The following is a 25,651-nucleotide window of genomic DNA, read 5'->3' as shown; positions in this document are numbered from 1 at the left end:
TTGAGGTATTGGTTGATATTTTAGCCAAAATACACAAGCTTGCAATCCACTTCAAGGGTCCTCATCCTACCTACACTAAATTAAAAAAAAAAGACTAAAATTAAAAAAAAAAAAAAAAAATCACATCTCAGCCACCTGATGTAATAAATAGTAGGGGCATCGGTAACAGGCTGCTATACGGGTAGTCATTGAAGTCAATGGCCACTTCGGTGGATATATCAGAAACCTGTTTGTTAGGGCTTCAAAACTGAAGCTTCGGGGGACTCACCAACTTGCTGCAAAAATATGATGTGGAAAAACTACAGTGACCGCAGATCCAAAAATTACATTGATCTATTGCGGTAAAGTAAAAATTTACACAACTGAACACGAGGTTCTTAGTTATTCATTCTGATCAGACTGTATGAAGCCAACATCCAAGTAATGGCGAACCTCAGAGTGGGTCTCTAATCTTAAAGGTGCAGTGGCATGCGCCAACCAATGCCACATGCTGTAAGGCTGAGCTCCGGAGACTCCAATTCACACCATCCCACAGCCACAACACAACACACCAAGGAACATGATGCATTAAGCACCAAACATACGTTTTAGCAGAAATACAGTTTGAGGGGTTGACCGACTATGGCCGAAGTCCATGGGAATTACAGCTTATTATTTGGCGAACTGATTGCAGTACCCATTGAATTCATGCTTATGCAGAAAAGAAAAATGATCACATGGAAATGAGGTTTATTGATGGCTTACACCATTGGCATGTTCCATATCTATATATACATACAAGAAACTTTGACCAAGAGCATAAATCACCATTAGAAGAGTATGTCATGTTCCAGTCAAGCATATACCTAGGTAGTGTACCTGGTAGTCGTCACAATTCAGTGCAGAAATGTAACCGAGTACGAGTCTCTATCTAGCAATATGCACCCACCTAACCGAATATCAGACTGGTCGTCCAGGAGGACAGACGCAGCCATAAAAGCAAGGTCACATAACCAGCACTTTGCAATCTGTACATCCCAAAGTAACATAGTAAGGAAGATAAAATAGATTGTATGTCCCTTTAAACATACTGCATTTCATAATGATAGATGAAGAGCACCAATTAGCCTAAAATACTCATTAGCAGTATTCTGGGCAGGGACAAGGCATAAAAGATGAAAGGCAATGTGTACCTTACCAACCAGCCGTTCCTTGCTCCTAGTGGATCGAAAAAATATTGAGCAATTTTGAAAAGTTGTGATTATAAATGAAAGCTTGGTGTCTACAGCTCCCAGGCAGACCAATGAGTCTCTGTAGTTACAGACTACAATGGATCGCGTCTGATACACACATTGGTTACAAGTATTGTACTTACCTGTCATGTGTGGTGGTATGAAGTTGGGGGATACATAGTTGGGGGCATAACGGCAAGAACAGACCAAACAGAACTTGTGTACACACTCTAGCCGTGGAGACACTTAGGTCTGCATAGGAGCTGTATACACAAACCAGTAAGCATCTTCCCAAGAGACGAGCAAACTGACTGGCAAGACCCTGGTCCATAGCCACCAGATGGCAGCCCCGCGAAACTCCTCCTCGCTGCCAGAATCCCAGCCCCTCTTCTGATCAGTAGGCCCAGTGTGATGCCATCTTGTGGCGAGATGCACACATGACATTGTGCCAGGCCTACTGATCAGGAGAGGCGGGAGGCTGTTAAGCAAGGATCCTGTCTGGCGGCCATGGACTTACTACTGACGTGGCCATTAGATTAGGGAACTGTGAATCGATTCGCTCATCTTTATTCTTAACCAGTTCAAGACCGAGCGGTTTCCACCATTTATGACCTGGCACACTTTTTTTTTTTCCCCATACATTGATTTTAAGAGCTCTACATTTTTTTCTTGTTTGGATAATCAAATAATGTTTCCTTCTTTTGTATTCTATTATATCGGGCTTCATTTTTCCATAATTTTCATGTTTTTTTGCTAATATTGGAGGTAAAATGTTAGGAAAAAATAGAAAACATGTCTTTTTAAAATGACCGTTAAAATACATTTTAAATATTGTACCCCTTAGAAATTATTTTTATGTATCAAACTTATTTTTTTAATTGGGGCAGGGTTAGAGACAGCAACTAGGACTGGAGAGAATTTTTCTTTTTTTATAATCTTTTTGTTAAATTTTTACATCCACCACATATTGGGCCATCCATAGGGTCAGAAAAGAGGGGGCATTCTAACATTTAAATACTTTACTATTCTAGCTTTCCCTTGTCACTGCGGCTGGTATATAAGCACACGTTGGAGACAACTTCAGCCTCCTGCCCACAGCCTCTGATGCCTCCCTGCACCCGGTGATCACATATTGCTGGATACGAAGGAGACGTCCCTATAGCGCTTCCTCTTCTGTCTACACAGCGATCATTCAGCACTGTATATTCAGGAGTCAGGCAGGCAGAGAGGGTAATAAGCCACCTCTGCCTTCTCTATGGGGAGTCCGGCTTTCCCACTCCTGCAGTTGCACGATCTTGTGCAGACGCAGACTCCGCAAGGACCTTCTAAAAGAAGTTGTATGGGTACCGGTCTGATAACTTGATTTAACTGTTTAAAGTATCTTCACTTTTAATTGTATATGCATTTTATTCATTATATAAAGTTGGTTGATATAATCTCTACAGTTTTTCGGGTTAAGCAAGTGGCTCCAAAAAATTCTCACAATGAGACTTTAGGGGTTGTATCCGAAGCAAGACTTAAAATCGGTTTCTAGTACTAGATAAGGATTTCAAAAGACAATGTCATTTCTGTTACCAAAGATCACTACAGTTTGTGCTGTTAAATATAACCTCTTTTTTCTACAGGGGTTTTAAGGCATCAGCAAATAATTCCTTTAAATTAATGAAGTTATCGAAGTTTGCAAAAGACATTCTGCATCAGCTTCTTAGGGTTATCGGGAATATGGAGGCAGGATTTGGCTATGTCATCTGGCAACAGCATGAGGAAGGACAGAGACACTGATTCCAGTGATGTAACACTTAGTTTACTGGGTATGGCAGGAGTGGTATAATCAGTTTCTCTGTGGCAGATACAGCAGTGCTCAGAAGGCTGAGCCTCGTATATCCTTGCCTACACCGATTGACTGAACTCTTCTAGTCAGAGCTGGGGTTACACAGAGCAGATGACTAGACACCTTGTCATGTAGTGATAATCTCCTGCTGAAAAACACACAGCCAAGCCACTGGAACCAAGATATCTGCCCCTGCATCATGCTGTTCTCAAATTACATGCTGACAGATTCTCTTAAAAAAAAAAATCTTTCCTTGTAGTCATTAAATAGGAACCTTCATTAAATTCCAGGAGATAATATTCTGTCTTGGTCGTATGATGAACACAATGGTGCATGGCGGCTTGTTACATGATCAGAGTTTTTATCCCTCAATACCCGGCACTGTCGCCGGCACTCGGACTCGGATCAGTTTTGATCACATCGAGAAACACTTTCTCGTGTGTGCTTTGTATATGCTATAAGAGGACCTGTCAGGTTCCAGGCCATTTTAGTTGATGCTTGAATTTCCCATGAAATAACAAGATCCTGAAAATGGTGTGCAGAACTCTGCGTCCAGCAGACATTAGTATTCCGTGGCAGCTGGACCAAAGTCCTAATAAGCGGCTTCTATCTGCTGGCAACCCCATCGCCCCTTCCAATTAGTAGGCCCGGCGTGACCTCATGCTTGTGCCGTGGCAGGCCTACTAATCAGGAAAGGTCAGCAGGTAGCAGGAGGTTCTCAAGGCTGTGGTACGGGGCAATCGTCTACCAATATGGCGGCTGGAGCAGGATCCTGCGTATGCTTTTGCGCAGCTCTACAATACAAACGCTTTATTAAATAAAACGGACAAGTCAGGGGAGCGGAGAAGTGTCCTGATACATTTTGTGTAGGCTTAGTGCACCTTTAGCGCTTTATAAAGGCACTCTTTACAGAACTCGCAGTTCCGAATAAAATATATGAAGGTTTTCTTTTATCTACAGAATGGCAAGGCTAATAGAAGACTATATTATTGGGTAACTACTTCCCAAATCATGCATGGTCGGTCAGCGTTATGAAGTATCAGTAGCCACATCACAAGTTCGGCAAAATACAATAGAAAAGAAGAAAATTTGAGAGTGACGGATAATAAATTGTATGCAAATGGAAAGTTTCAGTGATTGAAAGGATTTCTTCCATTGAGAGGCATCAAGGCTTCAGCATTTCGTGGAGGTACACGGAGTGCATGTGGTACGCAGACATCCAGCTGGAGCACTTGCAAATGTTTCGGTAATAAGGGCTGGAGACAGCAGAGTGGTAGTTCTGCCATGCTTGATAATATGACCGCCAGTAGTCAGCGTAGCTCATGGTGCCATAGGGAAAAGCACCGGCATTCATATAGTCCAGCTGGTACATGTCATCCTGAGTCTCCGGACACAATTCTCTTCTGGACAGTTGGGTTACCTTTTTAGCTCTTTTCCTAAGCTTTTTGCTGATAATGACATCTTTAGCAGAAGAACTGTTGTCTTTGACCAGGGTTGCCTGCTGAATGTCTTCTGAAGGTACTGACAACTCATCCACATTCATGTGGCAAACAGGAGCCCCATCAGTCCCTTGTGCGGACAGAGCTGGATAAGAGCTTGACGGCTCCTTGGCCTTCACTTTCTCCTGTGCTTCCTCACTAGTGTCTTCGCTCTCAGATAAGGAGCTGGATGAGCTGTAACTTTCCTCACGTGAATTCACGCTTGGGTTAAAGTTATCTGGAGTGATAACCGCATCTGACATATCTGTCGAACTGTTCTCCTGGCCTAGATTTTCAGAAGAAACCCTCTCTGCGTGACCTCCTGCGTCTGTGTACACACGGATGACTTCCACGTGCTTTTCTAAGCCTTCTTTGATAAACTGCTCGTAATCTTCGACCAGCTCAGCAAAAGACGACGTGCAAACCACGGGACGCTTAAAAGAAGCTAGGCTTGGGATTTTAGGGAGGGAATTATGCAGCCCCTGTTGGAGTTTGCCTTCACTTTCCAATCCTTCTTCTGTCTTTTTAGGTTTCTCTGGTTTCTTAGGCAAGTTAGAAGTTTCTACGTGCATCCATTCCTGCGGATTTTCTTTTTCGGTAGACTTTCTTTTGGAAATTTTCTTTTGCTTAGGTTGAGTAGGTTTCTTGCTCATGCTCGATTCTGGTAAGGTATTTATGCCCGCATTTTGTGTTTTGAGGCAATCATCTGTCTTGACATCAGACATTACAACTTGAGATGTGTTCGTCGTAGACATTATCTCCACATTCCAGTCACAGGCTTCCTCCATTAGTCCATCTGGAATTGGCTCTATTAAAAAATTAAAAAAAAAAAAAAAAAAAAGAGAGATAAAAAACTATTTTAATTAAAAGTTGATCAAATAGAATAAAATATCCAATATCCTAAGAATCGTTTGGGAATTGTGGATGTCAGCAGAAAGTATCGTGTAGGCCAATTTCACACAGGTTTGGAGTTCTGTTATAGGAATAGGGTAATGGAAATCCTGCAAATACAGAGTCGTCCCATGACGGCCACAAACTGCACCAAATGGACCACACTGACGATAATGGGATCTGGTTAGTCTCTTTTCATGGAAGCTAAAGAACAAGGTAACCTATCCGTAGACACAAGCTGTAAGAATGGCACACCAGTCACTTCCATCACCTACAGTACCATACAGTGAAACGGCAATCTGATCACACTAGACTATATCCCATTCCCACTCAAACCCTGGCAGAGATCAGCAAATTTTGGCCGTTCCTCCCAAGGCTAGTGGTCACAAAGACTTGACTTCAACCTATCTTACTTCACATGTTTCATTAAATCTGTCAACAAATTTTTGCCACGTAAACTTAGAGTAGCATAATGTAGATACAGACCATGTGTCACTTACTAGACTGCTTGATGTAGTTTAGAATCACTGTTTTATTAGCAGGAGATTACTACTAAAGGACTAATAAACCTGCTACTAGGTAGTGTTCTGTATTCACGAGCTGTGAATAACCCGAACCCACCACTGATTAGCAACTGTGTGTACACTGTGCATAGGCAGAAAACGATCAAACTGCGTGGTGGGCGGGGTTATACAGGACCCAGCATTCAAAAAACTGGTAGATCGGCATCAGATAAGATGGTGTTATTATAAAAACTGCAGTAAGCAGCCTGGTAAGTGTCACTCTGCTGGAATCAGGGTCTCTGTCCTTACGTTATTCTGGTCTCAGTGTAGCAAAAATCTGGTGTTAAATTTCGTTTAAGTCATTAAAAAAATTAAAATTACAAATAATAAAATTGGACAACTCCTTTAAAGTTTATTGGCACCTTTTCAATAGTTCTGAATAGTGATGAGTGAGTGTGCTCGGATAAGGTGCTATCAGAGCATGCTCGGGTGCTAACAGAGTGTTTTCGGCGTGCTTGAACACTCTGTTTGAGTCCCTGTGCCTGCATATCTCACCTCTGTTCGACAGCTGTAACACATACAGGGATTGACTGCTTGTTAAGTAATCTCTGCATGTGTTGCGGCTGCTGAAAAGCCGCGAGACATGCAGCCGCGGGGACTCGAACATATTTTTCGAGCACGCCAAAGACACTCGGTCAGCACCCGAGCATGCTCCAATAACACCTTATCCAATAATGCTCGCTCATCACTAGTTATGAAGCATTGTAGTTTGACCATTGGTTTAATTCATAAATCAATAATACACATGAAAATAAGCAACTTTGTATTAAATCTTAATTAAATTCTCTTTTTGAGCTTATCTTTTGTTCTCAATTCACAAATAAAATCATTTTTTCAGTGATGACAGATTTTCCCGTGACGAAGATAGGTGACAGTTGGTTCTTTTAAAATTCTATGGAGTGGGGGGGGGGGGGGAAGCCAGACACACATACCTTCTACTGCAAGTTCTACTGAAAAAAGTTACAGTTCTCCACAGAACTTTATGAGCACCAATTGTCCTCTCCTAGCTCAGTAACAGGAAAGTCTGTATTCACTGGAGAAAGATTTTACCCTTGAATTGAGAATATTGAGAATGAAAGAAGCAGATTTCTCTCATAAGATACACTGCAAAGTTTCCTATTTTCACATGAACTATTGATTTATGAAATAATTATTAAATGGACGGTTATGCTTTAAAGTGAACCAGTCATCAGGATTGTACTCTGTAAACTACAGACAGTTCAGGTCGGCGCTGTTATACTGATTACAATGATACCAGGGTTAATGAAATCAGTCTTGTGGTTGTTGTTTAATCTGTATTTTCAGTTTGAGTTGATGATATGCCCGTGCTCTGGGGCGGCCTGTGGGGGTCTTCATGTGGTGCTCTGATTAGGTATTCATCTGTAGAGCAGCTGACAGGTCACTGATCCCTCACTAACCTGCCCTCTAGTTTACATACTGCATAGAATATTTTGATATTTTGTGGGTGGGAAAAAAATTAACATTCATCACGCCGATGCTGTAGAAAGATACAATGGTGAATATGAATACATTTATTTATAATATAGTCATATGGTATTGTGGGGAGAAAAAAAAAAAAATCTTCATCAAAATTGTGCCAGCGCGGTGGCATCTATCGCGTCTTAATAGATGCTACTGCACAGGCTGCAATTTTGCTAGAGGAACAAAAAAAAAATTGGTTCCATCAAAATGGTGCAGTCGCATCTATTGAAGATACATACTACTGCGCAGGCGCCATTTTGATGGATGCAATTTTTTTTTCTCCAGCAAAATGGTGCCGCCATTTGCGCAGTAGAATCTATCGGAACGCATTGGATACTACTGTGCCGGCGCCATTTTGATTAATTTATCCCCACAATACTAAATAACTAAATCATAAATGCATATTATCTATCGTAACATGCTAGAGCTCAGGTGCTGCCACCGCCTGCACGATGAATATTAATTTTTTTTTTTCCCCACCCAATTTTCTATGCAGTGTGTAAACTATGGGGCAGGTCAGTGAGGGATGAGTGACTAGTCAGGAGCCATCAGTATGAATACCTAATCAGAGCAGCACATGCAGACGCCCCCCACAGGCCGCCCCAGAGCACGGGCATATCATTAACTCAAAACTGAAAATAAAGATTAAACAACAACCACAAGACAGATTTCATCAACCAAGGTATCATTGTATTCAGTATAACAGCACCGACCTGACACTGTGTGTAGGTTACTGAGCACAATCCTGCTGACAGGTTCCATTTAAGCTCTGAAGCAGCAGCTCCCGTGTAGACAATCTACATGAATACTCTCTACAACCTGCAATCACATTTACCAGGTAAAGCAAGTAGTCGAAGGTTGCACTTCTGAGCTATTGACATCATTAAATTCTCTTCTTCCCCCCGGCAGCAGTAAGAGACAGATAGTCCATAGGTACCTGTGAGCAGAGTGGTGTCATGAGAGAGGATTCATACAATCATAAGCCAGCAAGTAAAAAACAGAAAACTCCATCTTACTCCATACGCAAGCCCCTGACAGATGCATTCACACACATCAATGCCCCCTTTCAGCAATTAAAGTGTACACGGCCCATCTATTATATGGCTACTAAGTCTTCCCAGGATCATCCCTTTGTGTAACATATGGCACATGAGTCTACTAATCTCCCCCATTTAGATTGCTGATATCTAGAACTCTGGATTCGGGGAGTCTATAACTGCTTTTCCGGCTGCTCCCCCTTTATAAAGACGTGTGCAGTAGTCTGAGAGCAGGTATTTACTTCTTATCAAAAAAAAAAAAAAAAACACAGAAAAACTTCAAATATTCAGATATCAGCATCTGTAAGTTTTCACATCCTCCGCTGATAACGTTATGAAACTGTTTGGAATTGTTAAAGTGAAAGGATTCTTTCTGCCTGAACCACGGGAGGCATGTGAAACACTGCCACATTTCAGACAAAACTTAAAGGGGTTGTTTAGGTTTGCCACAAAAGTCTGCAGTCACACTATGTGACTTAGGACTCCTCACATAGTGCTCACTGTCAGGATTCTAGTGTCGGTCATGTGATTACAGACATGCGAGATGCATACTCCTGGCCACATTCCAACTAGACATGTGCGGCCTCGCTCACTACAAGTGAACTGCAGACTTTCATGCCAAACCTGGCCAACCGTGGCTCATGCTTCTCGGACGACTAGTTCAAGAGGCTGGAATTCAGCGGCTTCAGGGTTAAGTCATCTAGAAAGCATAATTCCTGGCTGGTTTTACCAAGGATGTTTTCTCTAAAATGCCACAGAGATTCAGAGCAAAACAACAAGGTCAAAATAATGCAGCTAGTGTCCAATTTATGCTGCCCGTGGTTCAGGCAGCAAGAATGGGGGGAACTCACCCATTTAACAGCAGCATAATAAACCCCAATTCCAGCAATGTGTCACTTACTGGGCTGCATGCCGTCGTTTAGATAAAATCTCTGTTTTATCTGCTGCAGATCTACCAGTCATCAGAGAGTTGAGCCCTGTATATGCGGCTGCCCATACCACTGACAGCTCTCTGCCCATGTACAGTGTACACAACCAGTGGTGGGCAAGGCTGTGTAAAAACGCGCCCTTTCTGTCTCGATCCACCCCCTTTATGACACTGTAGAGTGTCATATTTGTCATCCGGGGGGGGGCTGGGGGGCGGAGAGGGGGCGGCAGCTTCAGCTAGGCCGAAGCCGGGGCCTAGATTAGATGCCTGAGGCCCAGAAGGGCTCCAGGCCGGCGCGAAAGTCCGGGAGGGGGTCGGATGTGAACCGGACCCCCCCGGATTTAAAGGCAGGATGGCAGTGGGGCTATAAGCGGAAGGGGGAGCCCAGTAGGGGTCTCCCTGAGGCAGTATAGAGCTGGTGCTGCCGCAGAGACAGGGGCGCAGGGAGCCCTGTGTCTGTATGTGCCATGCCTGCCAGCACTCCCCCCGGCCCCAACAGGAGCCTGCAGCTGGGCTGGGGTCCCTGGATGCAGGCGCAGTGTGCTGGCCCATTGCTGGGAGCTGCAGAGTGCTGCCTGTACAGGCCCTACCTGAGGTGTCTCAACCTAATACCCCCAGAGGGGGATAGGGAGGGTGCTTTTGTCACACCTTCAGGGGCCTTTATCCTCGCCTCGACCTCAACCCAGAAACCAAAAGGAATTGGGGAAGGAGGGGGGTCTCGACTTCGAACCAGCACCCGAGGGACTGGGGAAGGAGCAACATGGGGAATAGCCATCTCTACTTCAACTGGGCACCCCATAATAGGGGGCCGAGGAAGGAGCCATGCCGGGAGTCTCACAGGAGACCCTCTTTTCTTCATCTGTACTCCCGTCGGAAAAAACGGAGTAAAAATCTTTTAGGTGTGCCTCCTATGCGACACTAAGCAAAAACTGGAGAAGGCTGATGCCGTCCAGGGGTGTATACTGCACAGGAGGAGCCACAGTTAATCTTTTTCAGATTATGCATAGTGTCGCCTCCTAGTGGACAGCAGCATAACACCCATGGTCCTGTGTCCCCCAATGAGGCGACAGAGTAATCACAGTATTCTTCAACTGTCCACCGATGATCCCTATGTCCCACAACATGCTCAGCTCTACTACATCTGGATGCATTACTGAGCGGTGACATGATGCGACCACTCAGCCGTGCGACCGGAAGATAATCAGCTGAGCGTGAGAACTCAAGTTCAGTGCCGACATCATTAAGATGACTGGAGTTCATTGGCTATGAACGCCGTTAACATTATTGACATAACTGCTGCAATGAAGCTGCGTTCTCACGCTCAGCGTCTCCAGGATGTATGGCGAAGCGGTCGCATCATGCCACCGCTCAGTAATGCATCCAGATGTAGTAGAGTTGGAGCACGTCATGGGACCTATGGGATTATCGTCAAACAGGTGAGGAATACTATCATTTTTTAATTTTACAGTAAAAAAAATGGGTAAAAGAGGGCGGGGAGTGTTTGTGTTTGTTTCAAGTAAAGGTGTTTTTTTTCTTGTGTGCTTTGTTCAATTAACAGGACTTTTTTCTGTGTGATTTTTTTTTTTTTTTTTACTTAAACTTACAGAGTTAGTAATGGGGGCGTCGTATAGACACCTCTCCATTACTAACCCCTGGGTTTGATGTCAGCTGACATCAACCACAATACTATTACAGGGCAAGTGGGAAGACGGGCAAAGGCCAGAATTGGCGCATCTAATAGATGCGTTTTCTGGGGCAGCTGGGGGCTGATAATTTTAGGCTGAGAAGGGCCAATATCCATGGCCCCTTCCCAGTCTGAGAATACCAGCCCCCACCTGTCTGCTTTAGTTTTTCTTGTTGTCAAAAAATGGAGGGGGACCCCATGCCGCTTTTAAAATTAATTTATTAACCCCTTTCTGCCATCTGACGTACTATCCCGTCGAGGTGACCAGGGACTTAATTCCCAGGGACGGGATAGTACGTCATAGGCGATAAACCACGCTCACGGGGGGAGCGCGGCCGATTGTCAGCTGATTATCACAGCTGACATCCGGCACTATGTGCCAGGAGCGGTCACGGATCGCTCCCGGCACATTAACCCCCGGAACACTGTGATCAAACATGATCGCAGCGTTCCAGCAGCATAGGGAAGCATCGTGCAGGGAGGGGGCTCCCTGCGTGCTTCACTGAGACCCTCAGAACAACGCGTTATTCCGAGCGTCTCCTTCGTCCTACTCCCTGCAGGCCCCGGATCCAAGATGGCCCCAGAGGGCCTTCCGGGTCCTGCAGGGAGGTGGCTTGCAAGCCTCCTGCACTGCCTGTCAGATTGCTGATCTGACACAGTGCTTTGCAAAGAGTTAGATCAGCGATCTGACAACATACAATGATGTCCCACCCTGGGACAAAGTAAAAAAAAAATTAACATGTGTAAAAAAATAAATAAATTCCTAAATAAAGAAAAAATACATATATATATTGTTCCAAAATATATTTCTTTATGTAAACAAAAAAAAACAAACAATAAAAGTATACATATTTAGTATCGAAGCGTCCGTAACAACCCGATCTATAAAACTGTCCCACTAGTTAACCCCTTCAGTGGACACCGTAAAAAAAATATGGGGTATCATATGGGGTATCAGCGTAGTCAGGACAAATTGGACAACAACTTTTGGGGTCCAATTTCTCCTGTTACCCTTGGGAAAACACAAAACTGGGGGCTAAAAAATCATTTTTGTGGCAAAAAAAAAAAAGATTTGTTATTTTCACGGCTCTGCGTTATAAACTGTAGTGAAACACATGGGGGTTCAAAGTTCTCACAACACATCTAGGCAAGTTCCTTAGGGGGTCTACTTTGCAAATTGGTGTCACTTGTGGGGGGTTTCACTGTTTAGGCACATCAGGGGCTCTCCAAACGCTACATGGCTTCCTATCTCAATTCCAGTCAATTTTGCATTGACAAGTCAAATAGCGCTCCTTCCCTTCCGAGCTCTGCCATGCGCCCAAACAGTGGTTTACCCCCACATATGGAGTATCCGGGTACTCAGGACAAATTGCACAACAGCTTTTGGGGTCCAATTTCTCCTGTTACCCTTGGTAAAATAAAGCAAATGGGATCTGGACTCAATTTTTTGTGAAAAAAGTTAAATGTTAAACATTCCAAAAATTCCTGTGAAACACCTGAAGGGTTAATAAACTTCTTGAATGTGATTTTGAGCACCTTGAGGGGTTCAGTTTTTAGAATGGTGTCACACTTGGGTATTTTCTATCATATAGACCCCCTCAAAGTGACTTCAAATGTGATGTGGTCCCTAAAAAAAATGGTGTTGTAAAAATGAGAAATTGATGGTCAAATTTTAACCCTTATAACTCCCTAACAAAAAAAAAAATTTGGTTCCAAAATTGTGCTGATGTAAAGTAGACATGTGGGAAATGTTACTTATTAAGTATTTTGTGTGACATATCTCTGTCATTTAAGGGCATGAAAATTCAAAGCTGGAAAATTGCTAATTTTTTTTTTTCCCACAAATAAACGCAAGTAATGTCAAGGAAATTTTACCACTATCATGAAGTACAATATGTCACGAGAAAACAATGTCAGAATCACAGAGATCCATGGAAGCGTTCCAGAGTTATAACCTCATAAAGGGACAGTGGTCAGAATTGTAAAAATTGGCCCAGTCATTGACCCTTGGGGGTTAAAATAAGTTGTTTTTTTTTACAGTGGTGGGGACACTGCTATTTTTGATACGCAGTCAAGATAAAGCTGGCAGCCGAGGTATTCAGCCCGCAGCTGTCTGCTTTACCTTGGCTGGTTATCAAAAATGAGGGGGAACCCGTGTTCGTTTTAAATACACGGGAGCTGCAACAACTGCTGGGTGTCGCAATGCACTCTGCGAGACCCGGCTGCTGGGAACTGAGGTGACTTCAGTAAAGTTATCTCAGTTCAAAGCGTCTGGTTCTCACGAGGGCAGGGCCATAGTGAAGTGAAATAACCTTATTGTAAGGGTACGTTCACACAGGACTTTTTTGCTGCTTTTTTTTGCTGCTTTTTTTATGCTAATTTTCAGCTGCTTTTTACAGTACCAGTAAAGCCTATGAGATTTCAGAAATCTCATGCACACACGTTGGTTTTTTGTTTGATCAGTATTTTCTGCTTTGCTGCTTTTTTTGGACATAGGGCATGTCACTTCTTTCAGCGTTTTTGCTGTGTTTTTTCACCCATTGACTTGAATGGGTGATGAAAAAAACGCTGCAAAAACGCATGTAGCATTATTTGCTGCGTTTTTTGTGCAGAAAATCATGGCCAGCAGGAAGGGATCTCACAGCCAAGAGCTTAGGGGTGTGGTTAGTGAGGTGTGAAGAGCCATTGTGAGGTGTGAAGAGCCATTGTGAGGTGTCCTGATTGTGATCTATTGTGAGGGAGTTCCTGGTAGTAAGGTGTGAAGAGCCATTGTGAGGTGTGAAGAGCCATTGTGAGGTGTCCTAGCAGCTGAAAATTGGCATAAAAAAAGCAGCAAAAATCTGCAGCAAAAAAACTGCAGCAAAAATCTGCAGCAAAAAAGTCCTGTGTGAACATACCCAAAAAACGCACCAAATACGCACCAAAATAACGCACCTAAATTAGCATTAAAAAAAAGCAGCAAAAAAAGCAGCAAAAAAGTCCTGTGTGAACGTACCCTAAAGGTCACCTGAGTTCAAAGCAGCTGGTTCTCATGCTGCATAGCGTCAGTGCCGGAATGATGAACGACCGTAAGTCCGGTATTCATTAGTTCGGCACTCAAGTTACCGTGAATCCCAGTGGCTGTGAAGTCCGGTAACCTTAAAAGTTACCAGAGTTCACAGCCACCAAGTCTCCCAGCAGATGTGAGGCCTGGAAACCACATGGGAAACTTTGAGGGACATTTTAAGGTTATTTGTGTTTTCAGCTGCTGGAACACCTGGAGGCTGTGAACTAAGGTTACCTTGGGTGTGTATTTTATGGTACTTGTTAATGAATAAAAATAAATAAATTACAAAAAAAATGCTGTGGGGTCCCCCTTAATTTTCATAACCAGCTAAAGGAAAGCCGACTGCTGGGGGTTGATGATAATATTATGGGAAGGGGTCAATAGCCATAAAGGTTGCCAAGCTATTAATATTAGCTCACAGCTGTTTGCTTAGCCTTTACTGGTTTGCATCATTTTATACATGAAGGATTTTGTGATCTTATTATTCCGTGTAACAAGAGGTGAATTATTTCTATGCTGAGATTACATAAATGTGTGATGCACAAAGCTGACGATATAGCGATTACCGAAACGTCCAGCTCTTCCTATTCGGTGCATGTAGGTCTCCCAGTCATGAGGCACATCCAGGTTTATAACCAAATTCACTTTCTCAGCATCAATACCACGTGATGTCTAACATGTAGAAAAAGAAATACAGAATAGACAGAAATTCACATTTCATATATTCCTAAATTATTAACTGTGCCACAGATCACCAAATCATGAATTGTATGTAGAAAAAAAAATATGTAGAATATTAGTAGGTGTATCAATAGTAGGTGCTGGATACAGTGTGTGCCAATATGTGTACATGCTATGGACACCGGACGACATATCACAGCTGGAGAACGGACGGACTAAGTCTATGTTACATAACTGCTTTTATGTGATGTCACACAGACGAGGAGAGGAGATTGGGGGTCTCCACTGTTAACATGAAGTGAGCACTTTCTCTAAGTAAAATTAGCCAGTCAATCCATCAAGAAAATCTCCACTTAAAACTTTGTCAAAAGGGTTTTCTGAATAAAATTGATGGATTGCTGTCAAAATACCCATACACGTTACTGAGCTGTCATCTGAGAACTGCCTATTCCGACTCTGCTGAGAGATTATGTTTCCACTGAGGGAAAGGAGAAAGCCAATGCTAGACTTCTCTGGTAGACCATCTCCTGAAGAAACAAAAGGACCGGGTGTCGGACTGCCATATCCTTATTTCCCCAGACATTATTTTTCAGGGTTAAGTCAGGATGCCCCAAATATATAAGATACTTAGTCAATCCCACTGTTGTCATCTTTGGTTGACTTAGGAGAGGCCAACAATATTATACTGGTAGGGGCCATCTTTGGTTGACTTTACATATGGGCTACTTGGGAGGCCAACAATAGTATACTGGCAAGCATCCAACTTTTGGAACCAATGGGATACATCAGTTTCAAAAGGCCGAAGCACTCGAGCATTGTTAATTTCCAAGCACAGTTCTACTTTTCTACTGTTTCATCCTACTCATGCGATTGGGACGGAGCTACCATACCAAGATGAGGCTAGGCCATATTTGATCCTCCTTTTTTATGTGACTTACAAGATCAGTAGAAATGAGGACACGGCAATGATACTGCTTCAGTTTGGCCATAGCATCCAGTCTTTGGTTTTGGTTCATACCTCCTGCATGGAGGCAACAAAAGGTGTAACGTCACATAAAAGGTAAAACCTCTTACTTACTTTACATGTTAAATCAACTTGTGGGGAAAATAAGGGGCAAAAATCAAATTGTTACTCTGGCTTACCAGAAATACAGACAGCTGGAAAACCTTTGGCGGTCAGAACATCAGAGAGGTGTTTGGCCCTATAAACATACAATTGTTATGATCACACCATTATCATGGCACAATCAGGAGCTGCGTGTAACAGCAGATCAATAACGTTACCTGCTATGCAAGTTAGAAAATACTAAGGCTTGGTTAAAGGGAACTCTACTAAACAGTTCCTGCAAGTGCTGGATCTTCTCCTCAAAGGTCTTGTGTGGTAGAGGATGTGAATTCACCACCTTGTAATACTGTTTTAACCCTAGACAAAACAGAACAAGACAAATGTCAAGTCCGATACAACAAGAGCCATCAGGTGATTTCCTTCTCTACTGGGTTGACGTACCTATAAGGCTGGGGTCAGTTACATTCAACCTGACAAAGGTTGGCTCCCTCATATACCTCGTCAGCGCTTTAGCTAAGGATTCTGGGTAAGTGGCTGAAACAGCTAGCATCTGCTTGTTGGCGGGAAGAGATGAGTAAATCCAACTGAGAAAAGAAAAACCTGAACATTACCATGTACTATAAGGTTCTATATAATAAACCGAGAAATCAATAATAAAAATAAAGGGGCAGAGTAACTTGTCCGAAATGTTTAATTTGTTGAGTTCTGTATGCTACTAGGCAAGTATAAAGGTTCAAAGAGGATCTTACTTTACTTACTTTTTCCAAATCCATTGGAAAAACTTTATTTTCTTTAGTCAATATGCAAATGAGATGCTTGGAGCAGAATTCTACCTCCTTCTACAGTTATATCAAGTATCTCAACCCTGCCACTAAGAACCTGCGCAAGTGCCAAATGACACAGTCAGTACATGCACAGAACAAGCCACTGGTAAATATTCTTCATTGCTGACCTGTGCCGGCGCACGAGTGCAGAGCAAGTGCAGACCTGTGCCGGCGCACGAGTGCAGAGCAAGCGCAGACCTGTGCCTGCGCACGAGTGCAGAGCAAGCGCAGACCTGTGCCGGCGCACGAGTGCAGAGCAAGCGCAGACCTGTGCCGGCGCACGAGTGCAGAGCAAGCGCAGACCTGTGCCGGCGCACGAGTGCAGAGCAAGCGCAGACCTGTGCCGGCGCACGAGTGCAGAGCAAGCGCAGACCTGTGGCGGCGCACGAGTGCAGAGCAAGCGCAGACCTGTGCCGGCGCACGAGTGCAGAGCAAGCGCAGACCTGTGCCGGCGCACGAGTGCAGAGCAAGACCTGACCTGTGCCGGCGCACGAGTGCAGAGCAAGACCTGACCTGTGCCGGCGCACGAGTGCAGAGTAGACAGTGCTGACCTGTGCCGGCGCACGAGTGCACAGTAGACAGTGATAGCTTAAAGGGCTTTCTCACTGTTAATTCTGGTAATGTAAACTAACGAAATCAGATGGCACTCTCCATCCCCGGGTCGAGGGCAATCTCTCTGCTGTAGCGCTGACGTCACATTGTAAACTCAAATCACCACTGAAGCCAAACACTTAATTCAGTGGCTATGCTCATGTAGGCAGCATTAGCCGCTGAGCTCAGCGATTGGCTCCAGTGGTGATTGTGATGTGAGAGTCATCGCTGTGGCCAAAACACTGAGACCAGAGCAATGGCCTTGAGCAGGCGCTAGACCCGGAGATTGGGAGTACTATCTGACTTTGTTATTTTAAGTTACAAGAAACATTTGAGGTCTACTATTCTGAAAGTGGAAACCCCTTCTAAATAAAATCCATGCAGCAAAGGTGAAGATCGCACCAAACTGATGGGGGGGTTGGGGGAGGTAGCTCAAGAACACAAAGCCCCGCCCACTCAGCTACGAACATATCATTTGCACGTGAATGAAGAATGTTCAAATGATGCAGCGGATTTTTCTAAGATAAATATGGTTCTTCTTAGTATTAGGTACTCTATGAGAACCTGTGCTCACTGTGGTGGAAATTTTGGAGATGACAAAATTGAGATGAGCTAAGTGGAACCATAATTCCCTGTAGGGCAGCAATTTAGTGCACAGAAGGGATTTATATACTTAAATATATGATGGAAAGACCCACGAACTGATTCCCCAATCTTTGGGGGAGGGCTCCCTGTTTGTGAGCAGTAAGCTGGGGTCTGAAGTGGAGGGATAATTCTCCAATCTAGATAGCAGAAGAGGACAAGGGGAGAATATTAAGGGAGGAACTGATGGTTGTTGTGTACTTTCCATTTTAGGTTTTTAATTAAAGCGACCAATTAACTCGTTTTCTTACTTAATCTGCTCCTGGAAGCTTCCTTCTTCTAGTAGTTTGTCTGCTTCATCAAGAATAAATAGACGGATGCTGGATGTGTTGAGATAGCCTATTTCTATTAATTGCTTTATTCGGCCTGCAAGAGGGAAACAAATTAAATATTAAAATGTTCATGTGAGCCCAGACTGGCAAATGCTCCCGGGCAAAATAAGACGGAGTTTATTTTTACTCATAATTAAAAGCAGTTAGTAACTGAAGCCAGGAATGGACTGCAGCCATCAGTGATGGGAGTCCAAAAAACCAAGCTCCGAACGCCAGCGATACAAAAGACATGTACTGAAAAGTGAACATTTGTGTCACTTCTCAGGAGAAATCAGCAGTAAGGCACAAAGAGGAGCAAAAATAACTGTGTTCACTGGAAACGTTTGGACCAAGATTGAAAGTGATCACATATCTATTCCTGGGGACAGTAGTGATTCCCCAGTGATCAAAAGTATTTTCTTAACCCCTTCCCAACATAGCACATAAAACCATGCACTCTGTTGAATGCAGATGTATCGTTTCAGGCTCAAGAGCTGAGCTCGCTTCATAAATAGCAGGTGCCGATGTGCTATGCTAACAGCAGTGACCAGAGCTAGCTCCTATTGGTGCTGTCTAACCATTTTATGCCAATCTCTGACAGCGGCATTTAAAGGGAATGAATGCAGCCATTATTCAGGCACCCATTGCCCTCACCCCACGGGGGTCATGGCAGCGGAGCTTCAGAGGAGACCGGTAATTGTGCTGCAGTAAATACTGATTTTTATTAGAGATTTAAAAAAAAAGGAAAAATTTGATATTGACATAATCATGCTGACCCGCGGGAACATGTTACCAGGTTCTCTCTACTGTACACTGACCGCCAGGGGATTGAGGGGACTATATCGTTACGCCTAACTTTTTTTTTTTCATTTTGAAGTACATTATTCAGTAAAATGAATGGTGTCATTAACAAAAAAAAAAAGTTCTTGTATGATGGTCGGTGGAAAAATATATACTGTATAGCTAATGAAAACAGGGAGGTTTCATTAAAAATAGCATTTTATTCATTGAAGCCCCTGGTGTTTGTATACGCATGAGTCCAGTGGGTGGAGCTACTCAGTGATAGACAGTTTTCCCTGTCAGACTGTCAGTGATACATAGAAGACTGACAACCACGGAGTAGCTCCGCCCACTGGACTCATGCGTATACAAACACCAGGGGCTTCAATGAATAAAACACAAGTTATACTGAATCAGTCTGCTCAGCTTCTCCTGCTCTATACCATGCCACCCACAGATCGGACAGCATGTACAATGTGACAGGTTCCCTTTGTGTTAAAGAGGTCAATATATTCCATAAATATCTGACAGGTTGGTGTCCTAAATGTGTAGCCTGCTCCTCTTGTATTAACTAGGGGTCTCCTTCCCAATTAATAGTCCAGAGAAGAGACTAGACTTTCCTCATAGTAAATCATGGCATGATAGTCTAGCATTCCATAACTCCCATAAATTACAATGGAGAGCTATGTATGTAATTAATGATGTGTTGTATTAATAGGGAACCCGTACTTTATAAACAGCGACAGGTAAGATTAGCTCAGTTGGGGTGTTGGTGGCAGAAATACCTAGCTAAGCACAGCGCTCCAATGCCCTGATCCTTTTTACCAGCTCTGACAAGAGGCAGGGATAGATTTAATGTCTGAGCTCACTGTGTAGGCACACAGTGACATACGTCATCCATAGGGCCCCATTGTAGAAATGTATGCTACAGTTTGTACACTTTTCAATGAACGCTATGGAATAGCGGTCTACATTATGAGCATATATCATGTCAATGGAGCACAATGTATACTTCCAGCATAGTGTACAAACATGATGTGAACACACTGCTAACCATGAGAGTTATAACCCACGTAACAATACCCGTATACTAACAGTGCCCGTATGCCAATCACTCATTTGGGCAACAGCTATATTTTGTGACTCCCCCATTCAGATGCACACTGCCCTTGGCTGAGCGTTCATGGACTTTTAATATGTAGAGCAGAATAAGAAAGTGAAAAAAGATGTTGTCTGTGGAGCGTCAGGGGCCCCTGATATTAGATTGTCACCCAAAAACGCCATGAGGGATGTTTTTTGTGGGAAGATTGTAGTTTCAGTGACAACATTCAGCTTACCAAATGTACAGAAAAGTGGGGGAGAAAAAGAGTCAAAGTGGGTGAAGTGAAATAAAAAGACCCCCCAAAAAATTTTGTCACTGCTTTTGGACATTTTTATTTTCATAGTGCTCAATGCACGGTAAAAATAACCCGGCAATATATCCGATACCAAGCACATAGCAACACATATATATCTCTCTATCCCTATGTCCCTGAGTCCTATATTGATAGGTCTGGCTTTTAATGTCAAAGTAAACATACCACAGGCACCTAAATGGGACAAAGGCACGACCATCAATCAGCTGTTTGCAGTCCTGGCAGGAACCACACAACAGAGCTATGCTCAGCAGGCTGCAGGGGACTGAGCTGCACCGGTGACTAGTCCAACAGACAGGTCACCGGCGGCTACCCCCACCCGCTGCCCTGTATTGAGAGATCGCTGCCTATGTGCACGTTCAGGAGGAGACCTGTCACTCCAGGGCAGCGGCGAAGCCAGTGACTTTTAGGCTGCCGTCACACTAGCAGTATGTGGTCAGTATTTTACATCAGTATTTGTAAGCCAAAACCAGGAGTAGAACAATTAGAGGAAAAGTATAATAGAAACATATGCACCACTTCTGTATTTATCACCCACTCCTGGTTTTGGCTTACAAATACTGATGTAAAATACTGACCAAATACTGCTAGTGTGACGGCAGCCTTAATGTATGTTTTTCTCTGAATCGGCCACACTTCAGCAACACCTGAGAAAAGCCACAACACATTACATGGAGCTGCACTGTGCGGATTTGTTCCTTGATTGAATCCGGCTCTTGCCAGAGTTACTGACAGTTGAAAAATAGTTCATCAATATTGTTAAGTCTGGAAAACCCTTTTAAATTGTTAAATACAAAATGCAGAATCATTAAAGGGGTTGTTCAGACTTAGAGTGGCTGCAGACTTGTGATTCCCCACAGTGTGAGAACTCTCTGGTTCTGGCGCCTCGAGCAGGTGGTCATGTGACCACAAGTATGCGATTTTCATACATTCCAACTAGACACATGAATTGAGCAAAGCCGAGCACATCCAGTCAGCGCATTACTGCAAGTATGCAATTCACAAACCTGCGACTGCCGCTGGAGAATCCTTACAGTGTGTACTGTGCGCACTGTAAGGATTGACAAGTCAGCAGTCACACACAGTGACTCTAAGGCTGGACAACCTCTTTAACGAGGACACTAGAATACGGGATTACCAGGTGAGCCCACAGCGATGTGACACTTCTTCAGGCGACCTTTGTCCTGTGGCAACGGTGTGCCTCCTATAAAAACATGGCACTCCAATCCCTCCATGCGGCTGCCGATAGAAATAATGACCGAATGGATTTGGACGGCAATTTCTCTTGTTGGAGCCAACACCAAAATCTAAAAAAAAAAACAAGAAAACACTAGAGTAATATGATCAAATACAAGGGGAGCGGCAGGAGAATAAATAAAAAGTAAGAATACCTGTGTTGCCATATTTTCAAGGATCAAGGAGTCTAAAGCCACGGTGGAGAAGACACAAGTTTTTCCAGTGCCAGACTTAGCCTGAACGATTAAATCTAAATTCAGAAGAATAAAAAATGAGTGCATCTCCAGCTAAGACGTCTAATCCAGCAGCTCTTTTCTTCTGATCTATTTAATACTAAAGAGTGAGTGAGGGTGTGTGTGTGTGTAGGACGGTCCGTCACCGGGCTGCTGGCCGCACTCTGCGTGGTGACATCAGTATATGGGTTACTTATGTAATATGTAAGCAGTGATGTGTATGGGGCATAGTGCTCAGGATCTAGTCCAGCAGCCACGTCAGTAATCTGACCATTGCCTCCTACCTAATGGCATCCGGGGCTGTTCCTCTGATTAGCGGACCTGGTGTGACGTTGTGTGTGGCATGATAGGCTGACTTATCAAAACAAGATCCAGATGCCGTCAGGTAAAGAGGCAGTCCTTGGGTTCCATCCAGCAGCCACAGATTACGGACGTGGCTGATGGTCCACACATGCAGTTTCTCCACGGAAAATCTGCAAAAGTCATTTTGCACATACTGTCTAGACTTTCTTATCGTCTGGGAATGCAGCGTTACTACCCCTTTTTGGGGTACGGTGGGGGATTTGATAGATGGCCCCTTTTCCATTCACCTTCTCATGGACCACCTAAATTACTTACTGAATGTTACCCCAGAGACTGGGAAAGAGGTCAGCCAGGTAGTTCCTATACATCTGCAGGGATGCTAAAGACTTTGGAAACAAACAGCTGCCACATCTCGTCTAGATCTGTATGGGCGGCTAAAGGACGTGTGCTCACCGACGCGCCTCATGGCCTCCCTCAACAACATCATGGACACATTCTGGAAGATCTGGGACCTCTGGGCGACTATGATGCCACAACAACTTCCTAGAACATAACATAATAATGCAATCCTTGATCCCTGAGCCCTAACCCTCCACTCGTGTCTCCCCCTTGTCTTGTGGTATATGTCCTCCTCCTTCAGGAGCTCTTTTTCTCTTCTGATAAAACATTTCACGTTACACCGGACATTTGTATTTAGTAGTTGACTTTGGTTCGGGTCACACGACCGGTTCTCTCTCATCTGAGAAAATTGGTCTGATTACACTAATCACACTCTGATCAAACTCTGATCAAATTGTGATTTGAATTTCTTGGATGAGAAGAAAAAACTACATTTCTCCATCTTCTCCGTTCTGTCAGTCCAGGTAAATCAGACTGCACTTGGATGTGATCGGAGTGCGGTCCGATATTTTGCACAGACTTACAGACATGAGTGCGATACAATAATCAGATGCTACTCGTGCATGCTGAGGTTTTTCCCTGGGACCATGTGCACGGACGATATTAATGGTCGGGTGTATGAGCCCTTAAAAATAAATACAGTAAATAACGGCCTCAGTCCCATTTATAGCACCGTACATCGCTACGCCTAGAGGTGACCGCACACACGATCTGCGGACTGCCGGCTTTCTTCTCTTCTTACACTCACCTAATCCACACCGCCCCAGGGGAATGGCCTTGCTCTGGATAGGAGAAGGTTTGGTAAAGCCGGCTGCTACCAAGCCCTCAAGAACGGGACGTGACAGGAGCAGGGAGCTGAAGTCAGCAGACGCGTCAGGACCCTGCAAGACATCTCCAGTGCGAGGCCGAGAGCCCAACGTGTGGGCAGCCATTTCTGATTTCACACGGACAACCCCCACAGAACACAGCCTGAAAGAAAACAAACCAAGGGAGGCCAGTGAGAAGCCGCTGTGTGTCATTTACAAGGAGAAATAAAAAGGACCAAGAAATAAAGGATCAGGAAATATACAGATTGTATGTAAGACAGAACGGGCAGAGACGGAACATCTCTGCCGTGCAACCAGTCCCATCTCTGCCGTGCAACCAGTCCCATCTCTGCCGTGTGGACCCCTCACCAGGTCAGAGTCCAGTGTTGGCTCTTATTTTATTCCCTCCCCCATACCCGGAATATTCCATATTTGCCATCTGCCATCCAGTTCCAGTGATAGAAGCCTATTATGTAGTGTTAGATTTTATGGTGTTACAATGGGGCGTCGCTCGTGTGCTCGGGGGGGGTATTTAGGCTGTTCTGCCCTATTACTTTGTGAGCCACGCCCCCTTGGCAAAGACCATAAAATGTAGCACTAAATAAAAAGGCCCAGATTTCTGAAACTGGACGGCAGATTTTTTTTTAACAAAAACAAACAAAACCGGGATATTCAGGGGAGCAGAAGGAATACAACAGGGCAGACACGGGCACCGCTGCCGACAGGTCCCGGATATCTAGTGCAGCACAGTGAGGCCTTACACAGCGGTCACCGGCACAAAGCTGCAGCTCAGGCGCCACAGTGCGGCCGGGGTCACACAGGGTGGACACGCTGCCGTCCACACCCGTATATCCGGCCTCCGGCTATGTGACACTGCAGGCGCTATCACAGGAGGGGTCAGCACTGGGGGGAGCGGTAAGCACTGGGGAACTGGGGGGAGCGGTCAGCACTGGGGGGAGGGGTCAGCACTGGGGGGGAGCGGTCAGCACTGGGGAACTGGGGAGAGCGGTCAGCACCAGGGAACTGGGGAGAGGGGTCAGCACTGGGGGGGAGGGGTCAGCACTGGGGGGGAGCGGTCAGCACTGGAGGGGTTTTATTATCAGCAGGGAAATTCGCTAAGTGTGAACAGAGCTTGAATCCAGATGCAGAATATTCCTAATACTGACCTGCAGGGATCCCACGGCTCGTCCTGTGTGAGGGGCCACGTTCCCCTCAGTATCTGTGCGCCAATACCAGGAGTGGGTGATAATACAGACGTGGTGACGTGTCTCTATTATACTTTTCCTCTAATTGTTCCTCTCCTGGTTTTGGCAAATACTGAGGTAAAACACTGAACGTGTGACCGTGGCCTCATTGTCTGCAGCAACGGCACACTGCGGATCACACCATCTGCTTTATCACTGGCAATGCGGGAGTTTTCCTCCACCATGTAACCAGGGGCACAGGATATGTACACACAGCTCCTAGCACCTGCCAACTCTCCCACCCACCCGGTCCCCACGGCGCCCACTCACCACTGCCAGCTCTGGCTCCTGATAACGACGACAGCGACTTCAGCTCCAAAGGCTCAAGGACCTTCCGTGATGTCATGGCCATGTGACCAGTCACGTGTGTGGGCGGAGTGTACGGCACAGAGCTCGCTGTATAGAATAGATAGAATGCAGTGTGCGGAGCTGTGTGTGGAGTACTGCAGTTCCATGCAGCAGACGGTTACATGCCGAGGAGCCGTGCAGGCTTCTATAGTGCAGCAGAGCTGTGTGTGTAATGTGCGGGCTTCTGTCATGCAGCAGAGCTGTGTGTGTAATGTGCGGGCTTCTGTCATGCAGCAGAGCTGTGTGTACCAGTGGGAGGCTCGCGCGGCAGGCTACAGTTGTGGGCCTGTACTCCTGCTTACTGACAGACCTGCAGAAGTTCCCTGCAGCCACCACCAGGGGGAGCTCAGTGCAGAGATGTGGATGTCCTGTTTGTATGTACTGACACACCAGCCTGCTCTGCAGAACACAATTATGGGCAGTCCGGCTCTTTTCGGTGATTCGGCTTGGCTCACCATAGAGAGTCGGCTTTTTCGGCTTTCGAACCGGCTCTTTTTTAAATAAAAATACGCTTGCCGCTGTCATCGTTCCAGGTCTTTGCCTGTACGGTGAGAGCCTCATTAACCCCTTAATCCCATACGACGTACTATCCCATCAAGGTGGGGTGGGCCTTAAAGGGAA

The 25,651-nt window shown here is 44.7% G+C and overlaps 1 protein-coding gene across 3 annotated transcripts; it reads right to left on the bottom strand.

The window, feature by feature from the left end:
• Nucleotides 1-713: 713 nt before the first annotated feature.
• On the bottom strand, nucleotides 714-25,378 carry DDX20 (DEAD-box helicase 20). 3 transcript variants are annotated; one of them, XM_077294897.1, is made up of 12 exons: nucleotides 24,953-25,378; nucleotides 23,381-23,601; nucleotides 21,853-21,947; nucleotides 21,600-21,768; nucleotides 18,207-18,321; nucleotides 16,340-16,482; nucleotides 16,117-16,255; nucleotides 15,976-16,034; nucleotides 15,771-15,853; nucleotides 14,718-14,823; nucleotides 8,292-8,393; nucleotides 714-5,328 (listed from the first exon to the last, which is right to left on the bottom strand). In XM_077294897.1, the coding sequence occupies exons 2-12, from the start codon at nucleotides 23,562-23,564 to the stop codon at nucleotides 4,208-4,210; spliced, it is 2,316 nt and encodes a 771-aa protein (XP_077151012.1). In that variant the 5' UTR covers nucleotides 23,565-23,601; nucleotides 24,953-25,378; the 3' UTR covers nucleotides 714-4,207. The 3 variants fall into 3 exon arrangements, with proteins under 3 accessions (XP_077151012.1, XP_077151013.1, XP_077151015.1); XM_077294898.1 differs by lacking the exon at nucleotides 24,953-25,378 and adding an exon at nucleotides 24,605-24,950 and having other exon boundaries at nucleotides 720-5,328; XM_077294900.1 differs by lacking the exon at nucleotides 24,953-25,378 and adding an exon at nucleotides 24,283-24,302 and having other exon boundaries at nucleotides 720-5,328.
• Between the last annotated feature and the right edge of the window lie 273 nt (nucleotides 25,379-25,651).

Source organism: Ranitomeya variabilis, chromosome 3, assembly GCF_051348905.1.
Source record: "Ranitomeya variabilis isolate aRanVar5 chromosome 3, aRanVar5.hap1, whole genome shotgun sequence".
Classification (NCBI taxonomy): Eukaryota; Metazoa; Chordata; class Amphibia; order Anura; family Dendrobatidae; genus Ranitomeya; species Ranitomeya variabilis.
This window is presented reverse-complemented; position numbering and strand designations above follow the sequence as displayed.